The sequence below is a fragment of the Anabrus simplex genome, chromosome 7 (assembly GCF_040414725.1).
Source record: "Anabrus simplex isolate iqAnaSimp1 chromosome 7, ASM4041472v1, whole genome shotgun sequence".
Taxonomy (NCBI): Eukaryota; Metazoa; Arthropoda; class Insecta; order Orthoptera; family Tettigoniidae; genus Anabrus; species Anabrus simplex.
Window position 1 is genome coordinate 50230180 of NC_090271.1, and position 26036 is coordinate 50256215.

The 26036-nt window shown below is 38.7% G+C and overlaps 1 protein-coding gene across 2 annotated transcripts in view; it reads left to right on the forward strand.

Moving 5' to 3' along the window:
- LOC136877228 (probable ATP-dependent RNA helicase DHX35) overlaps nucleotides 1-26036 on the forward strand; it is a 253925-nt gene that overhangs the window by 187705 nt on the left and 40184 nt on the right. For both annotated transcript variants that reach the window (XM_067151082.2, XM_067151083.2), the window contains exon 9: nucleotides 10370-10511. In XM_067151082.2, the coding sequence (XP_067007183.1) occupies nucleotides 10370-10511 (142 nt within the window). The remainder of the gene's footprint in view (nucleotides 1-10369; nucleotides 10512-26036) is intronic.

Sequence of the window (26036 nt, forward strand, 5' to 3'; positions counted from 1 at the left end):
GACGATATTGAAAATAGGTTAGAGTTTCCAACAGATTGAAACTTATCAGTGTCTCTAGTGCAGCAGTTGCTTATAGATTATACAAGGAGGGGTCACACCCTGCATCCAATCTATTTCAACGAGCTTAATGTACCTGTTGAGGGACACTCAACAGTAACTCGTGTATAAGGGTTTAGGTCAATACGCTTTCGTTTTCGAAAAAAATGAGGACAAATGTCATGAGACAGGATCCTCTTCAGACCACATGGAAGTGATAGAACACTAAAATGCGAACACATTTTACTTAAACTTGTCAGCTCCGCAACCTAATAATTTCCAAAAAATTGATGAATCCCCCGATTCTAATGCAACACGTATATACTTGAAGAGTTGCAACCCGGACAAGTGGAGCAGTGGCTGAGTGGTCATCGTACTCGTCTCCGAACTGCGACGACGTGAGTTTGAGTCCAGCCATAGCCATCCTTTTTTATACAAACTATTATTTCAGGGAATGTGAAGGTAAAAATGCAAATAAGATTAATAATCAAATTGCAGTGGAACTTTATTTTCTACCTCATATAATATATATATACAGAGAAAGAGATCCAGCAGTAACTGTGAGAACGTTTAGGCCTATATTAATTTCAGGTAGAAAATAAAGTGTACTGCAGTTTGCGTAATATTTTTGTTTCAATTTTTATCTTAATGTTCCCTCAAATATTAATTTGTTTTGTACGACAGTTATAGCTGCAACGAGACTTGAACTCACGTCTACGAGGTTTGCAGGCAAGTACGGTGACCACTAGGCCACCACTCAGTTTCGCTGTGATGTAACTCCCAAGTACAGTACATATGCCTTGCACTGGAATCGGGGATTCATCAATTTTTTAGAAGTTACTAGGTTGTGGACCTGACATGTTTAAGTAAAATTTGTTCGCCTTTTAGTGTTCTGTCACCTCCACTTTGTCCGAAGCGGATTCTGTGTAATGACACCTGACCTCATTTTTTTTCGAAAACGAAAGCGTATTGACTTAAACCCTTACACACGAGTTACTGTTGAGTGTCTCCCCATAGGTACATTGAAGCTTGGTGAAATCGGTTAACCGCAGGGTCTGGCCTCTACTTGTTAGATCTTATGCTTGAGACACTTTTCATGCACCTAACTGTAGGCGACTATGTACACGAGTGCAAGAAAAGATTGTGTAGAATCCTTCAAAGAATTTCTGCTGCCATTGCAGCATTAAGAAGGCATTACATTATTTTCCCCGCAATAAAAGAATGCCTGAAAATCATTCAAACCATATCAGTTATCACTTTTTCCCAGTGATAAGAATACTCTTATAGGCTATATCGAATTTTTGATATAACAGTCCATTCTTTCATTTTTTAAGCACACTTGCACAATTTTAAATTAAAACTATAGCATTTGTCTTGCATTCATCATAATACTGGTACTGGTTGCCTCTTACTTGACATGTTTACGTCTTATCGGTCTCCGCTAACCATAACCTATAATAATGTCAACCATGTGTCTGTGTGACAAAATACTATTTCAACACACTACTAGGAGCACTTTATGTAAAGAAACAAAAGACGCTCACTGCCAAGCGCATTCTGAAATCTCACAGAAATGTGTTCATTTGTCTTTAACAACTGTTTCGAAACAAATGTTGGATATGTGTTGAAGGTTAGGTCAAATGTTCCACCTTTACAATACTAAGATTCTTTATTAACTAAATATTTACATGATTTTTAATTATATCTGGACATGTTTCGTCTACCTTGTAGACATCATCAGCCATAAAAACTTTTGAGAAAAAGCTACAAGGACAAGGACAAAGTAACACATTAAAATAATTCGGGTAACCGAATATGTCATTTAAAATGGTGAAGAATTCAGAACTGTTTTGAGCACAGCACTTAAGAATATCATTGACATTAAAATTAAAATTGTCCACATGGGATGATACAGTAAAAACTTGCGTTAAAATTCTTCTTTTTTGTGTGATGTGTTAATATATAATATTCTGTTATGTCGTGAAGGCTTGATAATGAATTGCACAATGTTCATTCCAATAGGATAATAACGATGTATAAGAAATACAGCGAGCATATGTTAAAGCCGTCTTATTGGTGTAGTATTGGCATTTCCTGTTGAGAAGTTAGGTGGAAAATTTGAACGTGATGACGTAATGTGGAATGTGCAGTAGAGGGCCCTAGAATAAGAAAGATAGCTGTTGTTAGTGTTAAAATAGGCAAGTTTTTGTGTCTTGAGATGTAAAGTAATGAAAATGAGAAGTGCGGCACATCTGATTACTTACGTTCTCGCCTGTCTGACAGCGACTAGTTCAGTGTGGAAGCCTGTGGTTGACTGAGAGCGAACTATGGAGGTCGTGTGTGAAGTTTATTTTATGTAATGTTGGATATGTGTTCATGAAACAGGGTACTTTTAAACGAAGTGTTAAATTAATAACAATTGTTAGTTAACATTTGTTAAGTAAAATTTAACATAGAGTTGAAGAAACCGGGCCTAAATGATTTCAAAGAAATTGGAAATTTATTGAACATCTCCCGTGGTAAGGTATTCCATTCCCTAACTCCCCTTCCGCCGGCCCCGTGGAGTAGGGGTAGCGTGTCTGCCTCTTACCCAGAGGCCCCGGGTTCGTTTCCCGGCCAGGTCAGGAACTTTTACATGGACCTGATTGCTGGTTCGAGGTCCACTCAGCCTACGTGATTAGAATTGAGGAGCTATCTGACGGTGAGATAGCGGCCCCAGTCTAGAAGGCCAAGAATAATGGCTGAGAGAATTTGTCGTGCTGACCATATGACACCTTGTAATGTGCAGGCCTTCAGGCTGAGCAGCGGTCGTTTGGTAGGCCAAGACCCTTCAAGGGCTGTAGTGCCATGGGGTTTGGTTTGGTTTGGTTTTAACTCCCCTTCCTATAAACAAATATTTTTCCCAATTTGTCCTCTTCAATTCCGACTTTATCTTCATATTGTAATCTTTCCTACTTTTAAAGATACCACTCAAACTTCTTTGTCTACTAATGTCATTCCACGCCATCTCTCCACTGACAGCTCGGAACATACCACTTATTACAAGTAATCATTTTCATTGTGGGTCCGTATACCACTTAGTCGAGCAGGTCGTCTCCTTTCTCCCAAGTCTTCCCAGCCCAAACTTTGGAACATTTTTGTAACGCTACTCTTTTGTCGGAAATCACCCAGAACAAATCGAGCTGTTTTTCTTTGGATTTTTTCTAGTTCTTGAATCAAGTAATCCTGGTGAGGGTCCCATGTACTGGAACCTTACTCTAGTTGGGGTCTTGCCAGAGATATGCCCTCTCCTTTACATCCTTACTACAGCTCCTACAAACCCTCATAACCATGTAACTTCCAAGAATAGGCCCATGCCATATATGGAACGCGGGGCGGTAGTGGTGTCTTTAATTTCATATCATCCCTGGAAAAGCAAAGTATCGTAAGCGAGAAAATATGAATTTTACAGGGGATGATAAAAACAATTACTGAATGGAATACTTAGAGTTTAGGCAGTTTTGGTTTTTATTCTACTCTAGAAATGAATGTTTCACCTCATTGTCATATTATTCAATTGTAGCAAAAAGGAACTTATTAAAGTTATGATGTCGCTTATGATTGTTTGCCGGTCATTGTCTAGTGCACTGTTTAAAAAAGTGGTCCTCTTACGATAGCTTTTGTAGCACGTATGATATTGTGGAGTGATTGGTTTGAAGGAATGTAAGGCGTGAGAATAAAGAGATTTTCTTAAGTGATTGTGTTAAGAAATGTCATTAAGGGTTTCATTAGGAATCAAACAGATGTCCTCTTCACTAACTGAACAGTACAAAGTTTTAGCAGTTTGTAGGCTTTAGAATGTTTATCCATAACAACTGCAATGCACAAATGACCCGACATGTTCCTTGGTATTATTGCCTCAAAACAAATTGGCGCTTGAGCAAATCTCGTAAGAAGCTGAGGAGCATCCTGTCTTGTGTCGCCTGCTAATCTCCTTGTTGGATATTACCCATCAGTTGTCAGAAGTACACCCAGTTTCTGCAGCAACTCACTCACAAATTTATTCAGAAGATTACTACTGTCGTGTCATGTCATACCGTGTGGCCTTCAGAGAGGCCTGGTGCAGTTCTTTCGAGTTGACACTGTGTAGGCAACTTCGATTAAAACTCTTCTTTTATTTCTAATCTTCTTCCAGTTGAAGCCTAACTCTTTTACAGTACTTCTCAAACTGATACAACCTCCTTGGAAACCAATCCCCTTTCCTAACACAGGTTGTAATTTAGATATTGATAGAGTTGTTTTGTGAAGAATGTAAAATTCATGGATTGTGCGTCGAAATCTTAAAAAATTCGTTACATACTTTTTCCCTTTCCGTTTTTTTTGTGGTGTACCAAATGAAGTTTCTTCAGTCTCGTGCTTTCTCTGTTCTGCTAATTTTTTCTACTTGTTTAACGTAACACTAACACAACAAAGGATTTTGTCAACAGAGGGATGGGAAAGGGCTAGTATTGGGAAGATAGCGGCTGTGGCCTTAATTAAGGTACAGCCCCAGCATTTACCTGGTATGAAAATGGGAAATCACAGAAAATCATTTTCAGGGTTGCCAGCGCTGTGATTTGTACCCACTTCCTCCTGAATGCAAGCCCACAGCTGTGTGACTATAACCGCATGGTCAACTTCTTTGGTTAAAATTCTCTTGACCGTCCTCTACAACACTTGTGTTGCATCTGCTATTTTTTGTTGTACTTTCAACAACTCCCTTCTATATTGCTCTTCTGTTTCATTCTTTCCATCCTCAGCTTCCTTATTCATAAAACTATGAACACTGAACAATCTCTTGTGTTTTTCCTCTTGTTGTTGTAAACTTCATGTTAGAAGTTTCAGCGGCATAATTCACTTTGTTCACGAACGGTAGGAATATGTCCTGGCAATGAACTAATTTGTTTAGCTACTGTCTGTACTTAGTCAAGTCTGTCATAATAAGCACCCCTTCTTTTCCCTTCCCCTCTTCTGCATTCCACTAGTGTACTAACTGTCAATCAACATGCAATAGGTCTACCAGCAGGCTTTGCCTTATCTTTCAAGTGCCAAATTGATTTGACGCTGTTATAAAACATGTACTGCAGCAGTGACCAACATCAGTCACAAACAGTGAAACTGACACATCTCATGTTCCCTCCAGAATTAAAACTTCTCACTTATGATGATCTGTATGCTTCTGTTTTGCCTCCGACAGTGAGCAAAGAAATTCACATGCCCTGATGAAGGCTAATGCAATTTGGCTGAAAGCTTGGCTTTATTATTAAATAAATAAATATATATAGTGGCTTTAATCCAGTTCATTTATTTCTTTATGTTAATACAATGAGCCACGAAAACCTGCGTTCATTAAAATACCTAGATGTTTGATTTTCTTGCTAGAGATGACCTGAGTTGTTAATTGTATGGGGAAGTGAATTTATATATTAAATAATAATATTAAAATCTCACAAACTACCCAAATCACTTATTACACCTTGAGACAGTCAGACAGTATATATGAGGAATTATTTATAGCAGTGGTGTGTGCAAAGATAAGTCACCCGTTCCTATGAATATGCACTAATGGCGATGTTCTGAAAGGAAAGTACACACTACTTATTACCTTTGCATACGATAATCAGAAAAACAGTCTACACATAAACATACATTGAACTTGATACACAATTTTCTGATGTTCATCTTCTTCTCTTCACTTCTATTAGAAGGCTGTTGATGCATTGCATTGTACCAAAGTTCCTGCACTGCATTATCTCCAAAACAATGAGATCTGCTAAACAAGGGAGCAGTTTTGTAGCATGTGAGGTAAGTCTGGACAATTGCTCGTCGAAAATCAAGGTGAGAAATGCCTTCTCCAGACATGTGTTTCAGTTGCTATGCATTATGCATTCCTACATCGACGAGCCAGGCAAAAATTCCCCACCACCACTTTTCCCCTTGTATTCCAACTCGCACATCTGTCAAGTTATGACCCATATGATCAGTACCTCCCTTACCCAAATTGTACTGAGAAATCATGTATGGCTGAGACACTCAGATTTTTCCACCTCTTGCCTGACCTTTTTCTTTCACATAACAAGTACGTGTTTTTCAGGGTGCATTCCATAGTATGTAGATGCTACGGTTACGACTCAATTATCTACCCAGCGGCAAACCTGAACATCTTCCTCCAAGCTCTTCAGGTAATCATAAATACCCCGTTTTTCTGTCTTCATGGTACCGGAAGATTTCAGGTTACAATCCTTAGCAATGCGATTTTCTCGAAGTGTGCCTATAGCACCGTATCTCCCTGCACAAAAGTTTGTTAGCAATCTCATCCTATTGAAGAGTTTATCTAAACTAATATTATAAAGAGGAAAAATTTATATATTTGTTTGTAACGGGTAGACTCAAAAACTACTGAACCGATTTTAAAAATTACTTCACCTATAGAAAGCTACATTGCCAGTGAGTAACATGGGCTGTATTTTAATTTCAAAACAATTCGCGGGGGGGGGGGGGGGGGCGACGGGGGGAGATATAAAAATAATAGGCTAATATAGGTGAAATCAAATTTGTCGTACAAGGACGAGACAAAGCTCATTTTAAGCCCCTTGATGCAAAGGACAAAACACGGTAAGCCCTATGGGCCCAAAAACCATGTTCTAAGGCCCTAAAACCAACCGTAATGGAGATATTGGCACCACACTACCCCTGCTCTAGAAATTGGATAAAGACATGAACTGCCATAACCATGGCAACGTCGGCTCCAGTATTCTACAACAGCGAGATTATCTGCAATATATCACAAAAACCTAACATGTTACAGACATGAAAATTGGTGTTTGGAATCTCCTTTAAAAATAAATCAACACATTTTTTTTTAAAATCCACTTAAGAGGGTGAAATAATAAAAAAGCAGGTGAATTTTTAAAACGAGTATCTTCTTCTACCTCTTTTCCCACACCTGTGAGGTCGCGGGTGCGAACTGTGTCCCACATGCGGATTTGACCCTGTTTTACGGCTGGATGCCCTTCCTGACACCAACCATATGTATTGGGATGCAATTACTATTGCGTGTTCCCATTGTGGTTGGTAATGTGGTGTGTTGAGTGAATATGAAGATGAGAGTGTTGGGACAAACGCGAACAACCTGTCTCCGAAGCAGAAGAATTAATCACATGTGATTAAAATCCCCAACCCAGCCCGGAATCGAACCCGGAACCCTGTGAACCGAAGGCCTCAACGCTGACCACTCAGCGAAGGAGTGGGGAAGTTTTAAAAATGAGTATATCTATAGTATATTTCATAAACTTAAATATTACAGACGTGAAAATTGGTATTTGGAATCTTCTTTAGAAATAAAGAAACTCTTCTTTTACGACTTAAAGGAGGACTGTTTCTCGCATGTAGAGTTCCATGTAGCATATTCCAGATTTAGCTCTGCCAGTAGCCTGGTCATCTTAACCCCAAAACGCAATGCCACAAATGTGGTTTACAAAGAGGTTCTGGAGTAAATGAAATGCAATTTTTCGGTGAGTTTTTATACTTTAGGGATTTTCAGATAATGTCTTAGTGCAGTACCAAGGAACAATTACTTTTATCAACTTACGAAATCCTCGCGAGCGAAGCTGTGGGTAACAGCTAGTTGAAGTATAATTTGAAGGGTAAATTTTTCAGATACAGTAGAAGATTATCCAGCATTGTTACAAGGGGGTTGCGCACTTCCCAAATTCTGCTTCATACTGGGCATTCGCGTTAGGATTTTTTCCTTGTATGCTTAAAAATCTTCAAGATATCCATGACAAGTGTTTAAGCGCCATACCTTGAAGCCAAAACGAATAGGTTTTCCTCTTATAAATTGTTTACAGAAATGCCTCTTGAAATATGGCACCGTACACTCATCATACGACAAGTGCTCAGCCCTAAAAGTTTTCCGTGAAATGATCACGTCAGAGGTTTCAGCTTCCACATTTTGTCATTGAAATTTGGTTTTGTGTTGTCAGCACAGTGAATGAAAAGGCAAATTTCAAGAAACCTGTTTCACCAAATGGCATTTGCCACCATAGAATTGTGCAATCACCCGCATCTCTATGATCTCTTCGAAGGAATGTCATTGCATCCAAATAAAATCAGAATTGCAAAGAAAACTTTCATTTCTTGCTGAGTAATATTCAGAGAAGGACAGTTTAAAAAGCTGGCATATCTGTTAGATTCAGAAACTATGTGATCAAAAATGTCATCTGTCAAAATTGACTCGAACAGTTCAAAGCATGATTTTTCTCGAAGTTTGGTGAAGTCACTTTTAGGAAATATTCCTGAACTTGCATTGAGGTTTTGCTTTTCCCATTTTGCATTAATTTGAGTTACCTTTCTGGGTCTTACTTGTACCAACTCAGCTTGATCCACTTCAACAAGCACATCTTCAAAGTCTTGATAGTCGGTTGGAATTTCATGGGTCACTATTCTGCGTTCGCTCAAAGCTGGCTACCAGATAAATTGTCAGCAAGACTACCTCCTTCATCTTCATCCTCGTCTTCATCCGAAAAAACTGCAGTGTCTGGAGGCTCAATGAATACCTCTTCTATATTGGGAGGTTCATCACTTTCCAAAAAGTCGAGTACTTCTCAGAATGAAATTCTCCTAGGAAAATGTATGAAACCATAAATGTGAAGCACATGAAAAGAAAGGACGGATAACTGCATAAAAGCTACATTTCAACAAGAAATAACTATACAAGTAAAACAGGTATTACTTACTTCAAACATGCAGCCATTACTGGCACTTGTGAAAACACGTCTTTTTATGTAGCTATACAATACCAGTGAGCACTATATACTAAAACAAACCACGTAAGATGTTAGGTGGGACTTCTCTGAACATGACAATCATCATCATCATCATCATCATCATCATCATTTCCCAACTCCAGTTTCCCGGGTGTGGTGTACAAGCGCTCGCCATCTCCTTCTGTCTTCATACATCTTCTGATCCAGTACATCCTCCCATTTGATCCTCTCTCCTCCACATCTGATCTTACAGTCTCTATCCAACGTTTTCTTGGTCTTCCCTGTGGTCTACTTCCTATGAGATTAAAGTTGAAATATTTTCTGGCAGGTCTTTCCCTGTTCGTTCTCATTACGTGCCCATAACACTGAAGTCTGCGTTTCTTTATGACACTGATAATAGGAACCTCAATACCAGCTACTTTCCTATTCACTTCATTTCTGACCTTGTCCTTTCTGGTTGTTTGGTTCATGGCTCTAATGAATTTCATTTCAGTTGCTTGGATTCTACTGAAGTCTTTGTTTAGTAGGGTACATGTCTCTAAACCATACGTGAGGATTGGTACGAAGTAAGTGGGGTACATGATTGTTTTCGCTTTCTGTGGTATTTTGCAGTCTCAGAGGAGATTCCTGACTTGACTGTAGAAGTTCGATGCTTTCTGTGTCCTGATGAGTATTTCCTGCCTAACAGTGTTGTCTTTCGATATTGTGCTTCCGAGGTACTTGAAGTGGGAAGCTGATTCGATTTTTGCTCCTTCCAGAAATATATTTGAGCTTGTTCCTTCCCTGTTGATGGTCATTTCCACTGTCTTTGTTTTGCTCATCTTCAGTCCAAAATTTTTGAATGTGTTGTTCCATTCATTAAGTTTCTTCTGAACTTCAGCTTCTGTCTCTCCCCATAAAAGCACATCATCAGCAAATACCAGGGCGGTTGGTTCACTGTCCATTTTATTGATAGATTTGATGACTTTGTCCATTGCTATTACGAACAGGAGTGGTGACAGAGCACTTTCTTGTAGGACACCTCTCTTTGTTTCAAACCATTTTGATCGTCCATTGCCTATCTGGACACAGCTTTAGCACTTCTGATATAGCATCTTGACTTTGTCAATTAAGTACTTTGGCACCTTTAGGTCTTCCAGACATTCCCATATCTTGTTTCGATGAACACTATAATATGCTTTTTCAATGTCCACAAATGCAATCACAAGATGACAATACCATAGTAAATAATACAGTGCGCGTGGTGTAATTTGCCATGCCATATGTAGCATTCTGGGCGGACCCCGGTTACCTGTTGTGTAAGTGGGAAATCAGGGAAAGCAATCTTCAGGGCTGCCAACACTGAGGTTCGAATTCACTATCTCCTGAGTGTAAACTGATAGTTACATGACCCAAACCACGTGACCATTTGCTAGGTGTGTTTCTTTTCAAAGAAGTAATAAATATCAACATACATTGAAGTACATCTTTGTTTTTTAATTTTTGAAAGCATCCGATCTTATTGCCAGACCCTGTATGATTCTTAGTTTGCTTTTGTTTTATTACAGTCATTGATTGTGGATTCATGAAGATTCGTTGGTTTAATCCAGAGACCCACACTGATACGCTTGTTGTTGTCCCCGTGTCCCAAGCATCAGCAGAGCAACGGGCAGGACGAGCTGGTAGAATACGTTCAGGGAAGGCATACAGGTGAGTGATTTCTTGATGGGAAAAATATAATAAAGTGGTTATGAAGAAGACCTGTGTTTTATGATTTTATTCTGTGAATATTATAGCAGCTAATAGAAGGTTTTTGTAACTGTTTTTATGAGTAGGTTTATTCCTGTTTAATTCTTGTCACAAAACTACATTATTTGAATAAGGACCTCTTGTTTTCACAATTTTTTATAAATTATAAGATAGATAATCTCTCTCTCTCTCTCTCTCTCCAAAAAAAAGTTGATGTCCTTCTGTGCGATCTTGCATCTTCTGGACAGTCGTTTGCTGTGGCAAGTTAGTGAGCTCTCTAATTTGATCAACCCATCATTTTGTGACTTGATCTTTTGCCATGAACTTTTCCTTACACTGCTAGTTTTCTAGTTTGTTATCCTTTCTGCTCACACTGTGACCAAAGAATTGCAGGATTCCCTCGTAAAAAAATTGGTAGAGGCTGTCTTGAATTCCAAGTTCCTGAATGACAGAATAATTTGTTCGCCTAGCTTTCCATGGTATTTGCAACATCCTTCTCTAACACCACATTTTGAAGGCATTGATTCTTTAGCTTTAGCTATGTTTCATGGTCCAGGTTTCATATCCATACATGAAAATCCGAAGACAAGTGAATGAACTAGTCATGCGAATGAAAACCTACAACCTGTTTTCCAGTCATTGACCAGGTCAAGAATGGAATGATTGAAGCCCCCATCTTGCGGCAAGGATAGGAATTGTGCCAGCTCCCGAGGCCTGTCGCACTCCTCTGGGGCAATGATTAATGACTGACAGATGAAATGAAATGATATTGGAGGGTGTTGCTGGAATGAAAGATGACAGGGGAAAACCGGAGTACTCACAGAAAAACCTGCCCTGCCTCCATTTTGTCCAGCACAAACCTCGCATGGAGTGACTGGGATTTGAACCACGAAATCCAGTGGTGAGAGGCTGACGCGCTACCGCCTGAGCCACGGAGGTTCTGTGAATTAATCATATTGAGTGTAATTGCTCTGTCTTGCCAGACTTTCTTTAATTTTACCATAGCTATATGTCCCAGCAAGATGCATCGCTTGATTTCCTTTTCACAGTTACCTGTCTCCTCTATTACTGAACGCAGGTAAGTAAACTGACAGACTGTTCGGAGGTTGCTCAAGTGTTGTGGTAACTGAATCATTTCACCTTTGTTGATCATTAATTTTGTCTTGCTCCAATTAATTTCCATACCAAGATTGTGAATTTCATGTTAGACACGATCCATTATCTCAGCAAGCTCCTGTACACTGTTGGCTATAAGAGTGGTGTCATCTCCAAAACATAGGTTATTGATTCTCTTCCCACCAATCAAGAATTCTCCTTCCTGATATGTTCACTGTAGATGTTAACAGCTGAGGTAAGTGTCCTGTGAGATTTGCTGTGGATTTTCCTATTTAAGTAGTTACCTTTCCTCTCCTTTTGTGGTATCAAAAATGATATTCAGAATATTGTGTTAAAACATTTTGGTTCTTTTTAATATGCTTCTTACATACAATACTTGTTTTGATTGGAATAGTTACCTATATTGCATGTAGTAGCCTATTTAATCTAAAATATTTAGGCATTTTTTATATTATATCTCTGTATGCTCTTTCTGCCCCTCTGGTGAGATACAGTGTGCTGACAGCTCTGTGTCTCCTAGGATGGGCTGGATTAAGTTTTTTTCTTTCAGTTTTCTGTCTCAGTCTTATCGTTGGCTTTGGCAGTATGAAAGTGACGGAGCTATGAGTGATGCTAGTAATGCAACCAGTCCCTGTTATGAATGGTGTGAAGGTGTTGTTCGTAGGGTCAGTTGGTGTATGCATTTCAGTGGACTTGGTTGACTGCTATATAATAGCACTTTCTGGCCTGACAAGAAGACTAATGGGTAAACTTTCAGGTTTTTCTAAAATCTTTCTTTTCCCCACTGATAACAAATCAATTTACCTCTGTGGATCAGCGGTAGAGTGTCGGCCTCCGGATCCCAAGATAGCGGGTTCGAACCCGGCAGAGGTAGTCGGATTTTTGAAGGGCGGAAAAAAGTCCATTCGATACTCCATGTCGTACGATGTCGGCATGTAAAAGATCTCTGGTGACACATTTGGTGTTTACTCGACAAAATTCATTAAATCTCAGCCATAGACACCCAAGAGAGTTTCGGTTTACTCGGTCTGCCGTCTAGTGGGGGCCTAGAGTAAAACGGAACGTCGAAATTGACGAGCAGACAGCCAGATGGCGTCAAATTGAAATGTCTGCACACGGTAGCTGAGGCCATACGATTATTATTATTATTATTATTATTATTATTATTATTATTATTATTATTATTATTATTATTATTATTATTATTATTATTATTATTATTATTATTATTACCAACCATTTTCTGAGTTCCCTATACATAGAACAGAACCTAGCAAGGTTTTGATTATTTCTATTGAACAATAGGTCCAGTTTCCAATTTAAGGAATTATTACTGTATTTGATCAAATATAACTTGGTCTTCTTTGACAAAAAAATAAGTGTGAACCTTTTCGGTGTGTGATGTATGCAGGTATTTGTGTGCAATAGATCGTATTCTTGAGGGGGAAAAAAAATGTAAAATTTGCATTAGGCTATTGAAACAAGACAACTGGCATACTTACCCTATTTATTGTCACTGCCTTCAGTCTCTGAGCTATTCTCACGTGCATCATCGTGACTTCCATCCAACGCATTTGCAATGCCCGTCTTCAAGAAACTCTTCACAGTAACGTCTGTCGACACCATAACCCATGCCTGCATAACCCAATCGCACACGAGTGTAACTGACGGCCTGTTTATTTGGCCTGCTAGCGTCAGCTCATGCTCCCCTCCTGCCATCCATTTGGTGTACAATTTAAGTATGTTGTCCTTGAAGGGCTTGTTGATGGAAACATCTAAGACTGTAGACAATGTGTGAGTCCACCAGGAACTACAACCAGATCAGTTTTCATTTCCTGAAGACGTTTCTTCGTGTCTTCCACCAAGTGTCCGTGGAAACTGTCCTACACTAACATTGCCGGGCGTGCTCACCACATCGTACAGACCCAGTCTTGGACAAGAGCTGTATCCATCCTTCCTTTCTCTTGAACCCGTACATGAATGCCTTTTGGAAACTTCACTTTAGGTACATTTTTCCTTTTGAAAATAACGTACGGTGGCAGTTTTCTTCCGTCTGCGGTTATTGCTAGCATGACAGTGGCCAAAATTTATTTGGATTCTTTGCAAACATACATGATGGAGAATGACAAAGTTTTTGATAATATTTTGTTTTGGGCTAGATTTGTACACGATACTTTAGTAATTTTGGATGAAAGTGTAGGAGATGCAAGGACTACTCTTGATTTACTTAATAATATTGACCCACAGATTAAGTTTATGTTGGAGTCAGAAAGTAATAAATCAATTAATTTCCTCGACCTAAAAATCAACAGATCGGGTTCTACTTTTGAGTATAGTATTTTTAGAAAACCTACACAAACGACAGTCACTATTAGACAGGACTCAGAACACCCACAGAGTTAAAAAAGATCTACATACAATAGTTTAGTAGAACGGGCCTTTAAGATCCCCATGACAAAAGCTAATTTGAAAAAAGAACTTAATATAATACGTTCAATAAATAAGGCTAATGGTTTTAGTGATTGCTTTATTGAACGTATTATTAACAAGTTTAGATTCCGTTTGCATACTACTTTGGTCAAGGACAAACCCAATCATAAGGCATTTGCAACTTTTACTTATAACAAAGATATTTATAAATTTACTAATATTTTCAAAAAGCATAACATGAAAATTTCATTTAGTACTGATATTAATAATACTGTAGTTTTTCACAATGCAACTTCGGTTAACAGGTCGAACCCCTATACCAAATCGGGAGTATATAGATTTAAATGCAATGACTGTAATTGCACATATCTAGGCCAAACAGGACGTAGTTTTAAAATTAGATACACAGAACATGTCAATGCAATAAAATATAACAGATTTTCAGCGGTAGGCCAGCATGTACATGACCTAAAACATAAGTTCACATCTATAGAACAAGACATTGAAATTTTGGAGAGCTTAGGGAAAGGTAATTTGCTGGATGTTACGGAGAGCTGTTATATACATTTAGATCAGTATTTTAATCCAAATTTTAATTTAAACGAAATTTCCAAAAAACCAAATATTCTCTTTGATTTTCTTATTGAGTTTTTTAAAAATGTACATATATCGGACAATAGGAAAGTATTTCATATTATGCGCAGTAGCTTTACATACAGCCTTCCACGATCACGCCCTCCGGAGCTCCAACAGGTTGCCGCCCCTCAGTTGTTCCTCCCTCCTTCCCCTAGTTCCTCTAGTTCCCCTCTTTGACTCAAACCAACCTTGGACACTGGATTGCTAATACAACAAGGTTCGCTTAGCTACTCAGTGCTTTGCAAGGACAGCGATCTCACGAGGTGAGTCACATGAATGTTTATGTTATAAGACATAAAATTTCACTTTATCAGTTAAATGCGATGGTTTACTAATTTAATATTATTTCAGGTCCGCATTGAACTGGGAATGAGATAATTGTTAACTTCCTTAAGCATCGGCTTCGCAATCCGCCTCTTAACGATCGCTACATTACAACAATTTGAAGATTTTATGGAATATTTTCAATATGGTTTTACAAAATTTTTAAAGTGTCAAACAGAGATAATGTTTTTAAGAAGATTGTGCCTTCAGTGTTTGTTGTTTAACCTTATTCCGATTCTTTATGATCACTACATTACAACAGCCTGAAGACTTTATTGAATAGTTTTAATACGGTTCTACATAAACATTTTTTAAATGTGTCAAACAGAGCTTATGTTTCTAAGTAGATTGTGGTTTCAGTTTATTTGGGTTTAAATTATGATTATTTAAACCAAATTACATCGGATTTTATCAATTTAAAGTTTAATACTTGCAAGTCTTGGACAATATGAACTTGGAAATAGTATTATTATAACATGGTTTTAAATCTTCATTATGATTTTTATAATTTGTGTGACGTAGATAAACTTACATATGTTTGCCAATATTTCCAATGCATATCAGCTGATGATGACGCAATATAAAGCGTCGAAACGAGTTCTGATAAAATAAATATACATGGTGAAATTTCATCTTAACAACATTTTAATGTATTGAATAAGGTGGATACGAATTTTTAATAAATTGTAGTGCAACGCTGTTTTTCACATCCGTTGTACGTACAAGCACGCTAGATTCTTCCTTCATGTTGATGGTGATGTTGCATGGCATGTTGAAGTTTATTGGGGTTTGATCTGCAGTGTGAATTTGAGATAAGAGGTAATTGTTTTTCTTCCGCGTTGCTATCACATGGCGATGAAAATCTATGATTTTGTTGCTGAAATCGCTTGGCATTCTCTGACAGAGAGATATTTGCTTTCGCAGGCACAGTCCCTTTCGTGTCATGAATCTACGGATCCAACCCTGGCTCACTTTCAGATCCGAACAGCTGATTCCTCCTTTAATCGCTAGTTCACGTGCTTTGAAATGTAGCATCTTGTGCAAGATACTAAAGCCATCATTTTGCAACTCTGTAACGTAATGAAGCAACTTGTCTTCCAGCTCTTGAAACTTACCAGTTTTCGTCCTTCTGAATGCCTTACGTATTCGGTTGGTGGTTTCTAGCGCAGCTTTCTCTTTATGCCAGTAGCAAACATTAAACTTAGTCACACTAAATTCTGGACTGGCAACTCTGTTACTATGTTCTTCAGCATATCACTTTGAGTTTAAACTTAGCCGTATAACTCTCACATTTCTCCATAACTTAAAGATCGACCTACACAAGAAAACTTAACTGAGAAACAACAATGAAACGTGAAGACAGAATACTGGTACTTGTCTACAATACAACAGATGGAGGATACCTAATACCATGATCACTTGACTGCCTGGACAGAAAAACGCTCCCAGTTCACATGATCAGCTCTGCCAGAGAGGTAGCGATAAGCACATTGACAAAGACGGAAGAGTGAGAAGGATGGTTGAGTGTGACCGACTGGCTAGGAATGCGGCCTTGGGGCAGGGGTTTGCGAGTTAGGTGTTTTTGTTACAGCAGCTTGCCTCAACCATTCTTCGGGTAGAAAAAAATGCAGCTTCTTCTTGTACTGTCACTGTACTGTACTGTACTGTAAAAGCAGTTGGTACAGTCCCGATATTTAATGTAGGCACGTCGACAGAATACCCAAACTTTATTCCATGTATGTACCCTGTGTCTTTATGACAATGTCAGAAATTAATGCGAGTTATTTGCAGGGATTTTTTTCCCTGCAATTGTTAAAAATGGGGTGTGAGATATACGTGGTGGCGAGTTATATGCAAGCAAATACGGTTTTAGAGCCAGATTTTTAAGCACACTAATAAGTTAGAGTGAAAATTTAATTTGGAGAGTAGAAGGTATCTTGTAGCCCATTCAGTGGTTGTGCAGTGAGATTTGCATAAATAGTACTGATACAGCCTATTAGAATTCTTAAAATTAGTACAACTCATCTGCATAACTGTAGGGCAGACTATACGCCACCTGCTCCTTGCCAAGTAAGTGTACATTGTAACCTGTTACCGCTTAAAAGTCTGGACTCTACTTAGTACCTTCTTATTCTTATTCTTCTTGAAGTGCCATATCTTCAATGGACATGGGTGTCAGTCTGGTCCAGGTCTCCCTACTAACAGCTGCTTTAAATACAGTAAGCCAGCTGATAATGAATTGGACCTCTGGCGCAGGTTTCCTAACCAGGAAATGTGTCGTTGCCCAGAGCCTCTCCTTCCTTTTACTTTTTCGTGAAGTAGGTATGCGTTGTTGGATGTGGTAAGTCACATTACACATAATTTGGCCAAGTTTGCTATCTTCCTTCCTTTGATGTCTTTGATACTTCTAATAGCTGCATAATTACATCATTAGTTATGTGATCCAACCAAGATAATCAGAGCATACAACGATAACACTAGAGCTCAAAAGCATTTAACCGTTTAATTATTATGGCCGTTAGTGTCCAAACTTCCGAACTGTAATACAAAATGGGGAAGATATTATGCGTAAAGACTCGGGTTCTAAGATGAAGGTTTAGTTCATTTTAAATAATACTTTCTTCATACAGTAGAATGCCGCTTGTGCTTTCTCAGTTCAGATTTTTATTTCTTGATACTGGTCCCATCTCTCATTCAGCAAACAGCCTAAATAATCTTTCCTCTGTACTCTTAATAGTTGTTTCCCATTGACTTCGATCAGATTACATTTGTCACAGCTCTTACTAATGACCATCATTTTTTAATAATAATAATGTTATTTGCTTTACGTCCCACGACCATCATTTTTGTTTTCAGTGTGTTAAGATTCATTCCATAGCTTTCATTGACACTCAATACACAATCAACTATTCTTTGCAGTGCTGCACTATCAACAAGTAGTACAGTGTCATCAGCAAATCTGAAGTTGTTAATAAATACCCCATTTATAGAAATGCCATCTTTTACGCCTTCCAGAACCTCACAATTAGAAATAAGAAAGGATTTCTGCCTATCAGTTCTTGTTTATTGCACTTATTATGCTACAGGACCGGTTTCGACCCTTTACATAAGGTCATCCTCAGCTGAACCATGCATAATATCTATGTGATGAAGCTATGATTAAGATTGTATTGTCAAAGGAATGCCATACGATAATAAACATTAGGTCACATCCAAATGGGGCATGTCGTAACGTGAACTGGCATATATGTCACTATGTACAACAATGCATTGTATATGGGAGCACTTCATGCACATGAACGTTCGTGTTTTGCTTATTGGCTGACTCCCGTGTTCAAGTCTTATTTACACAGTTGTACACTCAGCTGCTGTTCCTGGAGTTTAAATGATATGGTTTGCTTGTAAAATTGTACATAGAGTAAAACACTTTCCAATTTTAAAAAGGTGCCAGACGTATGGTTAAAATTAGGCTAAAATATGTTCATCTCTGCTGTGTGTGTTGCCGTATGTTAAAATCAAATCATGTTGTCCTATGATGTCCATAAAATTTGAGTGACATTGGGTTCAAAGTAGTGGCTCCTTTCCCATTTGTAGCTGTGCAGTGATGTTATATTTATTGTTGTTGGTGTGGCTGAGATGTGTTTGATATGCGAGCTTGTTGTGTATACAATTGTGGTGGTATACAATTTATAATCACTGGATTATGTGCCAAAACCCGGGATTCAATTCCAAACCTCTGTGCAGTGTTGATATGGAATGAGGGCAAATGATGCTGTTGATGGAGATTCGTCTGTTGGATGGGGATGTAAAGTCTTGAGCAGACCCCTTGTTGCTATTTGACAAGAGAAGACTATCGTAATCTATAATCTTCATTTCCGTATTGACGAACTACACAATTAGAAATAAGAAAGGATTTCCACCTATCAATACTTGTTTATTGCATTTATTATGCTACGGGACCGGTTTCGACCCTTATTTATTTTATTAAAATTGGAAAGTGTTTTACTCTATGTACAATTTTACAAGCAAACCATATCATTTAAACTCCAGGAACAGCAGCTGAATGTACAACTGTGTAAATAAGACTTGAAACACGGGAGTCAGCCAATAAGCAAGACACGAACATTCATGTGCATGAAGTGCTCCCATATATTGTATTCATCTTGTACATATATATATAAGTTAGTTTTAAGTGAGATATGTTTTATCAACTAATTTTAAGATCTTAAACATACTGTTTTAGGCATACAATGCATTGTTGTACATAGTGACATATATGCCAGTTCACGTTACGACATGCCCCATTTGGATGTGACCTAATGTTTATTATCATATGGCATTCTTTTGACAATACTATCTTAATCATAGCTTCATCACATAGATATTATGCATGGTTCAGCTGAGGATGACCTTATGTAAAGGGTCAAAACCGGTCCTGTAGCATAATAAGTGCAATAAACAAGTATTGATAGGTGGAAATCCTTTCTTATTTCTAATTGAAGAGAAGACTATGTACCGGCATCCTCTCCCTCTCTACTATGATATATAAAGTTATTCATTTCATTTCATCTCATTAACTGCAATGATGAGGTTAACATCTGGAAGGGTATCCGGTCATAAAAACGTGCTCTGAAGATTCATCTCACCTCATGCCCAACCTCATAGAGAAATGGGACAAGGGTTGGACATACATACATAAATTTAACACTGAAAATACATAACTCATTTCCCTAGTTCTTATCATCATCATCATCATCATCATCATCATCATCATCATCATCATCATCATCATCATCATTATGACTTGTAATATATGGCTTTGAAGTGTTTACATCCAATTATTATTATTATTATTATTATTATTATTATTATTATTATTATTATTATTATTATTATTATTATTATTATTATTATTATTATTCATACACTTCTCCACAGGAAATATGGGTAGTAATGGGGCATGGGATGCACCAAGTGCCTTACATAATTAAAGTATTTACACATTATAATACAAACATTGATGTAGAGGTATATACAAAACTGTAGATCATGGGATCTTCATTCTTGCGAGAGGAACGATCACACAATGTTGCATGTTGACAGGAGGACAGAATGTTGCATAATTTTGTAGATGTTCGGTGGAAGACCCAGTTCTCACAGACTCTTGTGAAGTGTGTGTGGAATGAGGCCGTTGACTGACAGAATCACAGGAACTATTCGTATCAGTTTCATCTTCCAGATCCTCTTTATCTCTTCTGCAAGTTCTTTGTACTTGGAGATTTTTTCACTGTACTTCCTGTCAATGTTGGTGTCATTGGGGATAGCAATGTCAATAATGAAAGTCGTCCCAGTTTTCTTGTTTACCAGTATGATGTCTGGCCTGTTATGGTCGACTGTTTTGTCTGTCACTACAGCAGTGTCCCAATAAAGCTTAATCGACTCGTTCTCCAGGAATGGTGTTGGATGGTACTTGTAATAAGGGATACGCTCCTGAATTAATTGGTTTTCCTGAGCAAGTGCCTGGTGTATGATTCTCGAGACATGATTGTGTCGTCTCGTGTATTCTACGGGGGCAAGTACTGGGCAGCCCACAGTGATATGGTCGATGGTCTCGAGATGAACGGAGCGTCGTCTTCGGAGAGTACGCTGGTGTCTTTGATGATGTACTTTTTGTAATTGTTTGTAGCTATTACTTGGTCTTGTATAGCAACTGCAAATCCCTCTGTCTCCCCAAATAAGCACCCACTTTGTAACCACATACACAACGCATTCTTGCCTATGCTCTGTTGGTTTAGATTGCTGTAGTATTTTCCGTGGAGGGTCTTCTCTCGCCATGTCATTTCTTTCTCCTGCAGGGATACTTGGTGATTTGTATGTGGGTCAGAGGCATTGTATGGATACAGAACAGTGTACTTGTCAGCAAGTATTACAGCTTTATGGAGAAGGCTGTTTTCTTGCTTTTTATGGAAGTATCTCCGTAGGTTCTTTATCTGATTCAGGAGCATGACTTGAAGATCCAGTACTCCTCGGCCTCCCGATTTTCGTGGGAGAGTGACCCTTTATGCATGAATTGGGATGATGTAATCTATAAGTGGTGAGCAAAGTTCTCGTTTTTCTTTGTATGGTGTCTATTTCTGTAGCAGACCATTTCAGAATTCCGAATGAATAAACAAGGGTTGGAATAGCGTACGTGTTTATTGCTTTAATTTTGTTCTTGGCATTTAGGTAGCTGCGCAAAATCTGATGCAACCTCGATGTATATTTATCAGTGAGTTCCTGTTTGATTTTCTTGCACTCCAGAGTTGTATTCTGAGCAAATCCAAGGTACTTGTATGTCTCTGTTTGTGTCATTCCCTCAATTAAAGATCCGGTATGGAGCTCATATGGTTGGGAGTTTGTGAACTGACCACGTTCAGTTGTTAGCAACTTACATTTTTTTACTCCCAATGTCATTCCCACATCAGATGAGTAAGAGTCTATTATATTCAGCAGGGCGTTCGTTTGTGTTTTGTTGTGGGCATACACTTTCAGATCATCCATATAAAACAAATGAGATATTCTGTGTTTCCCATTGTTATATTTAATATCAAATCCAAAACCAGTAGCTTTTAGAAGATTGGATAGGGGATTCATTGCAAGGCAAAACCACAGAGGACTTAAAGAATCTCCTTGAAATATACCACGTTCAATTTTAATTGTGTCGGACATGATACATTTATTTTCTGTTTTAGTGCAGAGCATTGTCTTCCAATTGTTCATAGTAACTTCAAGAAAATGAATTATGGCAGCACTGATCTTGTACAAATGAAGTACTTCTTTTAACCATGAGTGGGGGACTGAGTCAAATGCTTTCTGATAATCTATATATGCTGTGTACAGGTTCCTTTGTGAGTGTATTGCCTGTTGTATTACAACGGAGTCTATGATTATCTATTCTTTGCACCCTAGTGATGACTTTTTGTATCCTTTCTGCTCATCAGTCAGAATGTTATGGTTGCTGATATGTTTATACATTTCTTCTGTGAGTATGGATGTAAAAAGTTTGTAGATCGTTTGTAGACAAGTTATTGGTTTGTAAGCTGATGGATCTTTAGCATTTCCACCTTCCTTAGGTAGGAGGTGTAATTCCTGATGTAAGAAATTCAGGACACTCTTCAGGATGATGAATGAGATAAGTGAATTGTTGGGCTATTTTCTTGTGGACACAAGTGAAATGTTTATACCAAAAATTTTGTATTTTGTCTGTACCTGGTGCTTTTCAACTTTGAGTTCTCCTGACAGCATTACTCACATGGCTTTCTTCTATGGTATCAAAACTCATTTCTGCATACCCATTGTTGTTTTTCTCTTCCTTAATCCATGTTTTGTTTGTATTGTGGACTGTGTTGGTACACCAAATACGTTTCCAAAAGTCTTCCATGTCCTGCATACTTGGAGGTTCTTCTGCCTTAGTTTGCCGATTATGTTTGAGCGTTCTGTAGAATTGGCCCTCATTCTTGGAGAAAAGGTTGTTTTGCATCTTCCTAGCTCGAGACTCTTTGTACCTCCTGAGCCTTGCTGCTTTTGCACACAACTTTTGTTTTTGGGTGTCAATATATTCTTTGACCTTTCCTCTGTGCTCGGGTTCATTTGTGTGGGTGTTGATTTTCCAGAACACATTCCTCAAGTTTCTGTTAGTTTTCATTTTAGTTTTGTTACAGAGGTATGCGGAAAGTTGACCAATGGTTTTTCTTAGCTCTTGGATATCACTTTGTAATCGACGTTGCCATGGTGGAATGTATTCTGAATCTGCATTCTTACAAGAGTTTCTGGAGATGGGTATTAGATTTTGGTTGTTCATCCTAACCACAGTTACTGCTGCGCAATAAACGAGGGTGTTTGTTTCCTCTATGCTACTGGATTCTTCTATATGCTGCTGTAGGATGTTATTTACAGTACTTACAAGGTTTTTGCACATTGGTGTTCCTCGAATTTTGGGCAGTTTTGGTCTATAGTTCACTTTGAGACCCACGAACTCCGCCATCGCCTCTTTAAACATGTCTTCAGCACGACGTGCTTCATCAGCACCTGAGAAATCACCAATTTCTCTTATTTCCACAGATTTGTCTTCCTGTGGTTCTTTTCTTCCAGAATCATCCTGACGAATTTGAGGCATTGAGATGGAGTTGCCTTCACTGCTCGGCCTCGTAGCTAGAATTTTAGCAGCTTCTTCCTTAAGGTTTTGAATTATTGTGGCAGGAAGTCTGTTGTTGGTTACTATTGCACGTCTTTGGTCTGCAACTCTTTGTTCTGTGACAAAGGAGTACTGGGGGAATTTGTCCACAAACAACCTGTGCATATCTTTCCTGTAAGTTGTAAGGTCTTTCTCTAAGTTCGTTGTTATAAAGTAGGAGCGCATTATGAATTTATTCATATCATCTGTCCATTTCAAGCGCTGCCTCGGTTTAGCTGCCTTGGTGGTCAGCTGAACTTCTGAAACATCTCCGGCAGGAGGAGTAGGTAGCTGTTTAGTTCTCCTAGCTGAATTGTCGGCTGTAGAATTTTCGGGTGACCCGACATGTACCCGCCTGATCAGCATCATGTCACTGGTGGCTTACCTGCTGTCACGCTCGGCACCAGCTCCAAGCGTGCTCCGACGACCCTCGGGTAGCGTCCTTTTCCGAGGCTCATTTCTATTATTCATTTCCTCCATCAATGATGGGTTGCATTTTATACCTACTGCCAGGATTTTAATGAGGCCGCCCCTAACATGGGGTACAGACGCCTTTCACAGCCGCCTCTAACATGAGGTACAGATGCTGCTAGATGGTTTGTGTTCAGTAAGTTCATCCGCCCTCTCCGCCATTGGGATATATCTTCTTCTGCTGTCGAGGCCGTTGACCATATTCGCATTCGCTCAGTTGATCCACGGGTGCTTATTTGGCTAGGCCTTATTCACACCTGTCCTGCATATCTGCAGGAACTTTCCCTATCAGCCATTGGGACGCGCCGTGTCGGGGTTGAGGGCCCCCGCCCCAGTGTCTCGCGTAGAGTTATGCCTAACCCCTACTCAATTCAGGGCTAGACCCCTACGCAAGCTGACAGGGCACGGTTATTATTATTATTATTATTATTATTATTGTTATTATTATTATTATTATTATTATTATTATTATTATTATTATCATTATTATTATTATTATTATTATTATTATTTACGTAGTCGAATGATTGCAGTGTTTGTGAGGTTATATCATGAAACATGTACTCTATATAGACATTTATATGAGTTCAATTAACGTAAGAACTTGTATATATGATTTTTAATCCACTACAGAATTGTGAAACACACTGTAACATCCAGAATGGTACCTAGTAGACGAGAACTCTGTAGAATATTCTGTACATTATATCTGGGCCTTAACTCTTAGAATACCGGAGAGGTGAGCGAGCGAAAATTGCTGGGAACACAATAGCGCTCCTTACGCAAGCAGTTTTGTATTTCCTTGTAGTTTTTAGCTTACGAACAGATAGCAGCACAATGCAGGTGATCTAGACTCTTCGGAAACTGTAGTTTCTAAATCTACCACAACTATCACACCAATCACTCTATTTATGGAGATATGACTTTTTCAAAGCGGCCTATATTCTGTACACCGTAAAAGTTTGTGAGTAGGAAAATTGCCTCTGCTGCGCGTAGTGTGTTCCAGAACGACAATTTAGCTGAATATGTTAACAGAGTCTGTGCCGATGATGACTATATTGAGTTTGATGAAGATATAGCTATATCAGGGTCATGTAATAATGATGTTGGTGATGTTATTTCAGAGACAGGAAATGAGTGTAGCGATGACATTCCACAGTGCAATAAACCTCGTGGTATTGTCATTAGTGAAATTGACAGTGATGCTGATTCAGAAAGTGATGGAAATGAAGACAGTGTAGGCTGTGATGCAGGCAGTAATGACAACAATGCCTGTATGCATAATACAGTGTTCAGTGAAGTTTCAGTTGGAAATGACACCCGGTTAGAGCCCTCCCCACTGTATCTGGAAACACCCAGTCCTAAACATGCCCCTCCTGCTGATCCAGAGCCTGTGCATCTATTGTTCTTTATTGTATATATTTTGAATTTAATTGTGAAGGAAACGAACAGGTACGCAAATCGGTTCCTCTCTTCTCTAAAGCCACTGTCGTCCCATTCAACAGCTCGACAATGGAGACCTGTTACTGTCACAGAATTAAAAGCCTTTGTGGTAGTATTATTGGAAATGGGTAGGCCTATTACAAGAAGGCCAACTATACTTTCATACTGGTCGACTAATTCAAGACAGATTTCTTGGTTCGGTAATGTTTTCCTGCAATAGATTTCAGTTAATTCTGAAATTTTTCCACCTTATTGACAATAGTATTATCTTTCCACCTGGCCACCCTAAATATGATCCATGTGCAAGATTGCAGCCAATAGTTGACCATGCCAATAGACTGTTCCGGTTTCACTACACACCTCATCAGCATTTAAGTGTAGATGAATCATTAGTGGGCACGAAATGCCATTCATCCCTGATGCAGTGCCTCCCTGATAAGAAGCATCATAGGTGGGGTATGAAGTTTTGGATGATTTGTGACTCTCTTATCAATTACTGCCTGGGGTTGTATTGTTACAGAGGAGCAAAGAGTGATGTAGACAAAGAGAAAATTAAGAAGTTTGGCTTGGGACATGTAGTAGTTCATACTTTACTGAATATGGGAAACTATGTGAAGAAAGGCTACCATGTTTTTGTATGTTCAGGGTTCAGCCCTAAGGCTGGTTGGATCCTCAACAGCTCTGTCATCAGCTGTCATAGATGGCCTAGGCATAACTGAAGAGGCATACTAGGGAAATGAGGAGTGAGGTAGTTTCCCGTTGCTTTCCTCACTGAGCCAGAAGTTGCTATTACGTATCAATCTGCCAAGCCCACTGAAATGCGTGCGTGAACCAACCCTATGAGCAACATTTTC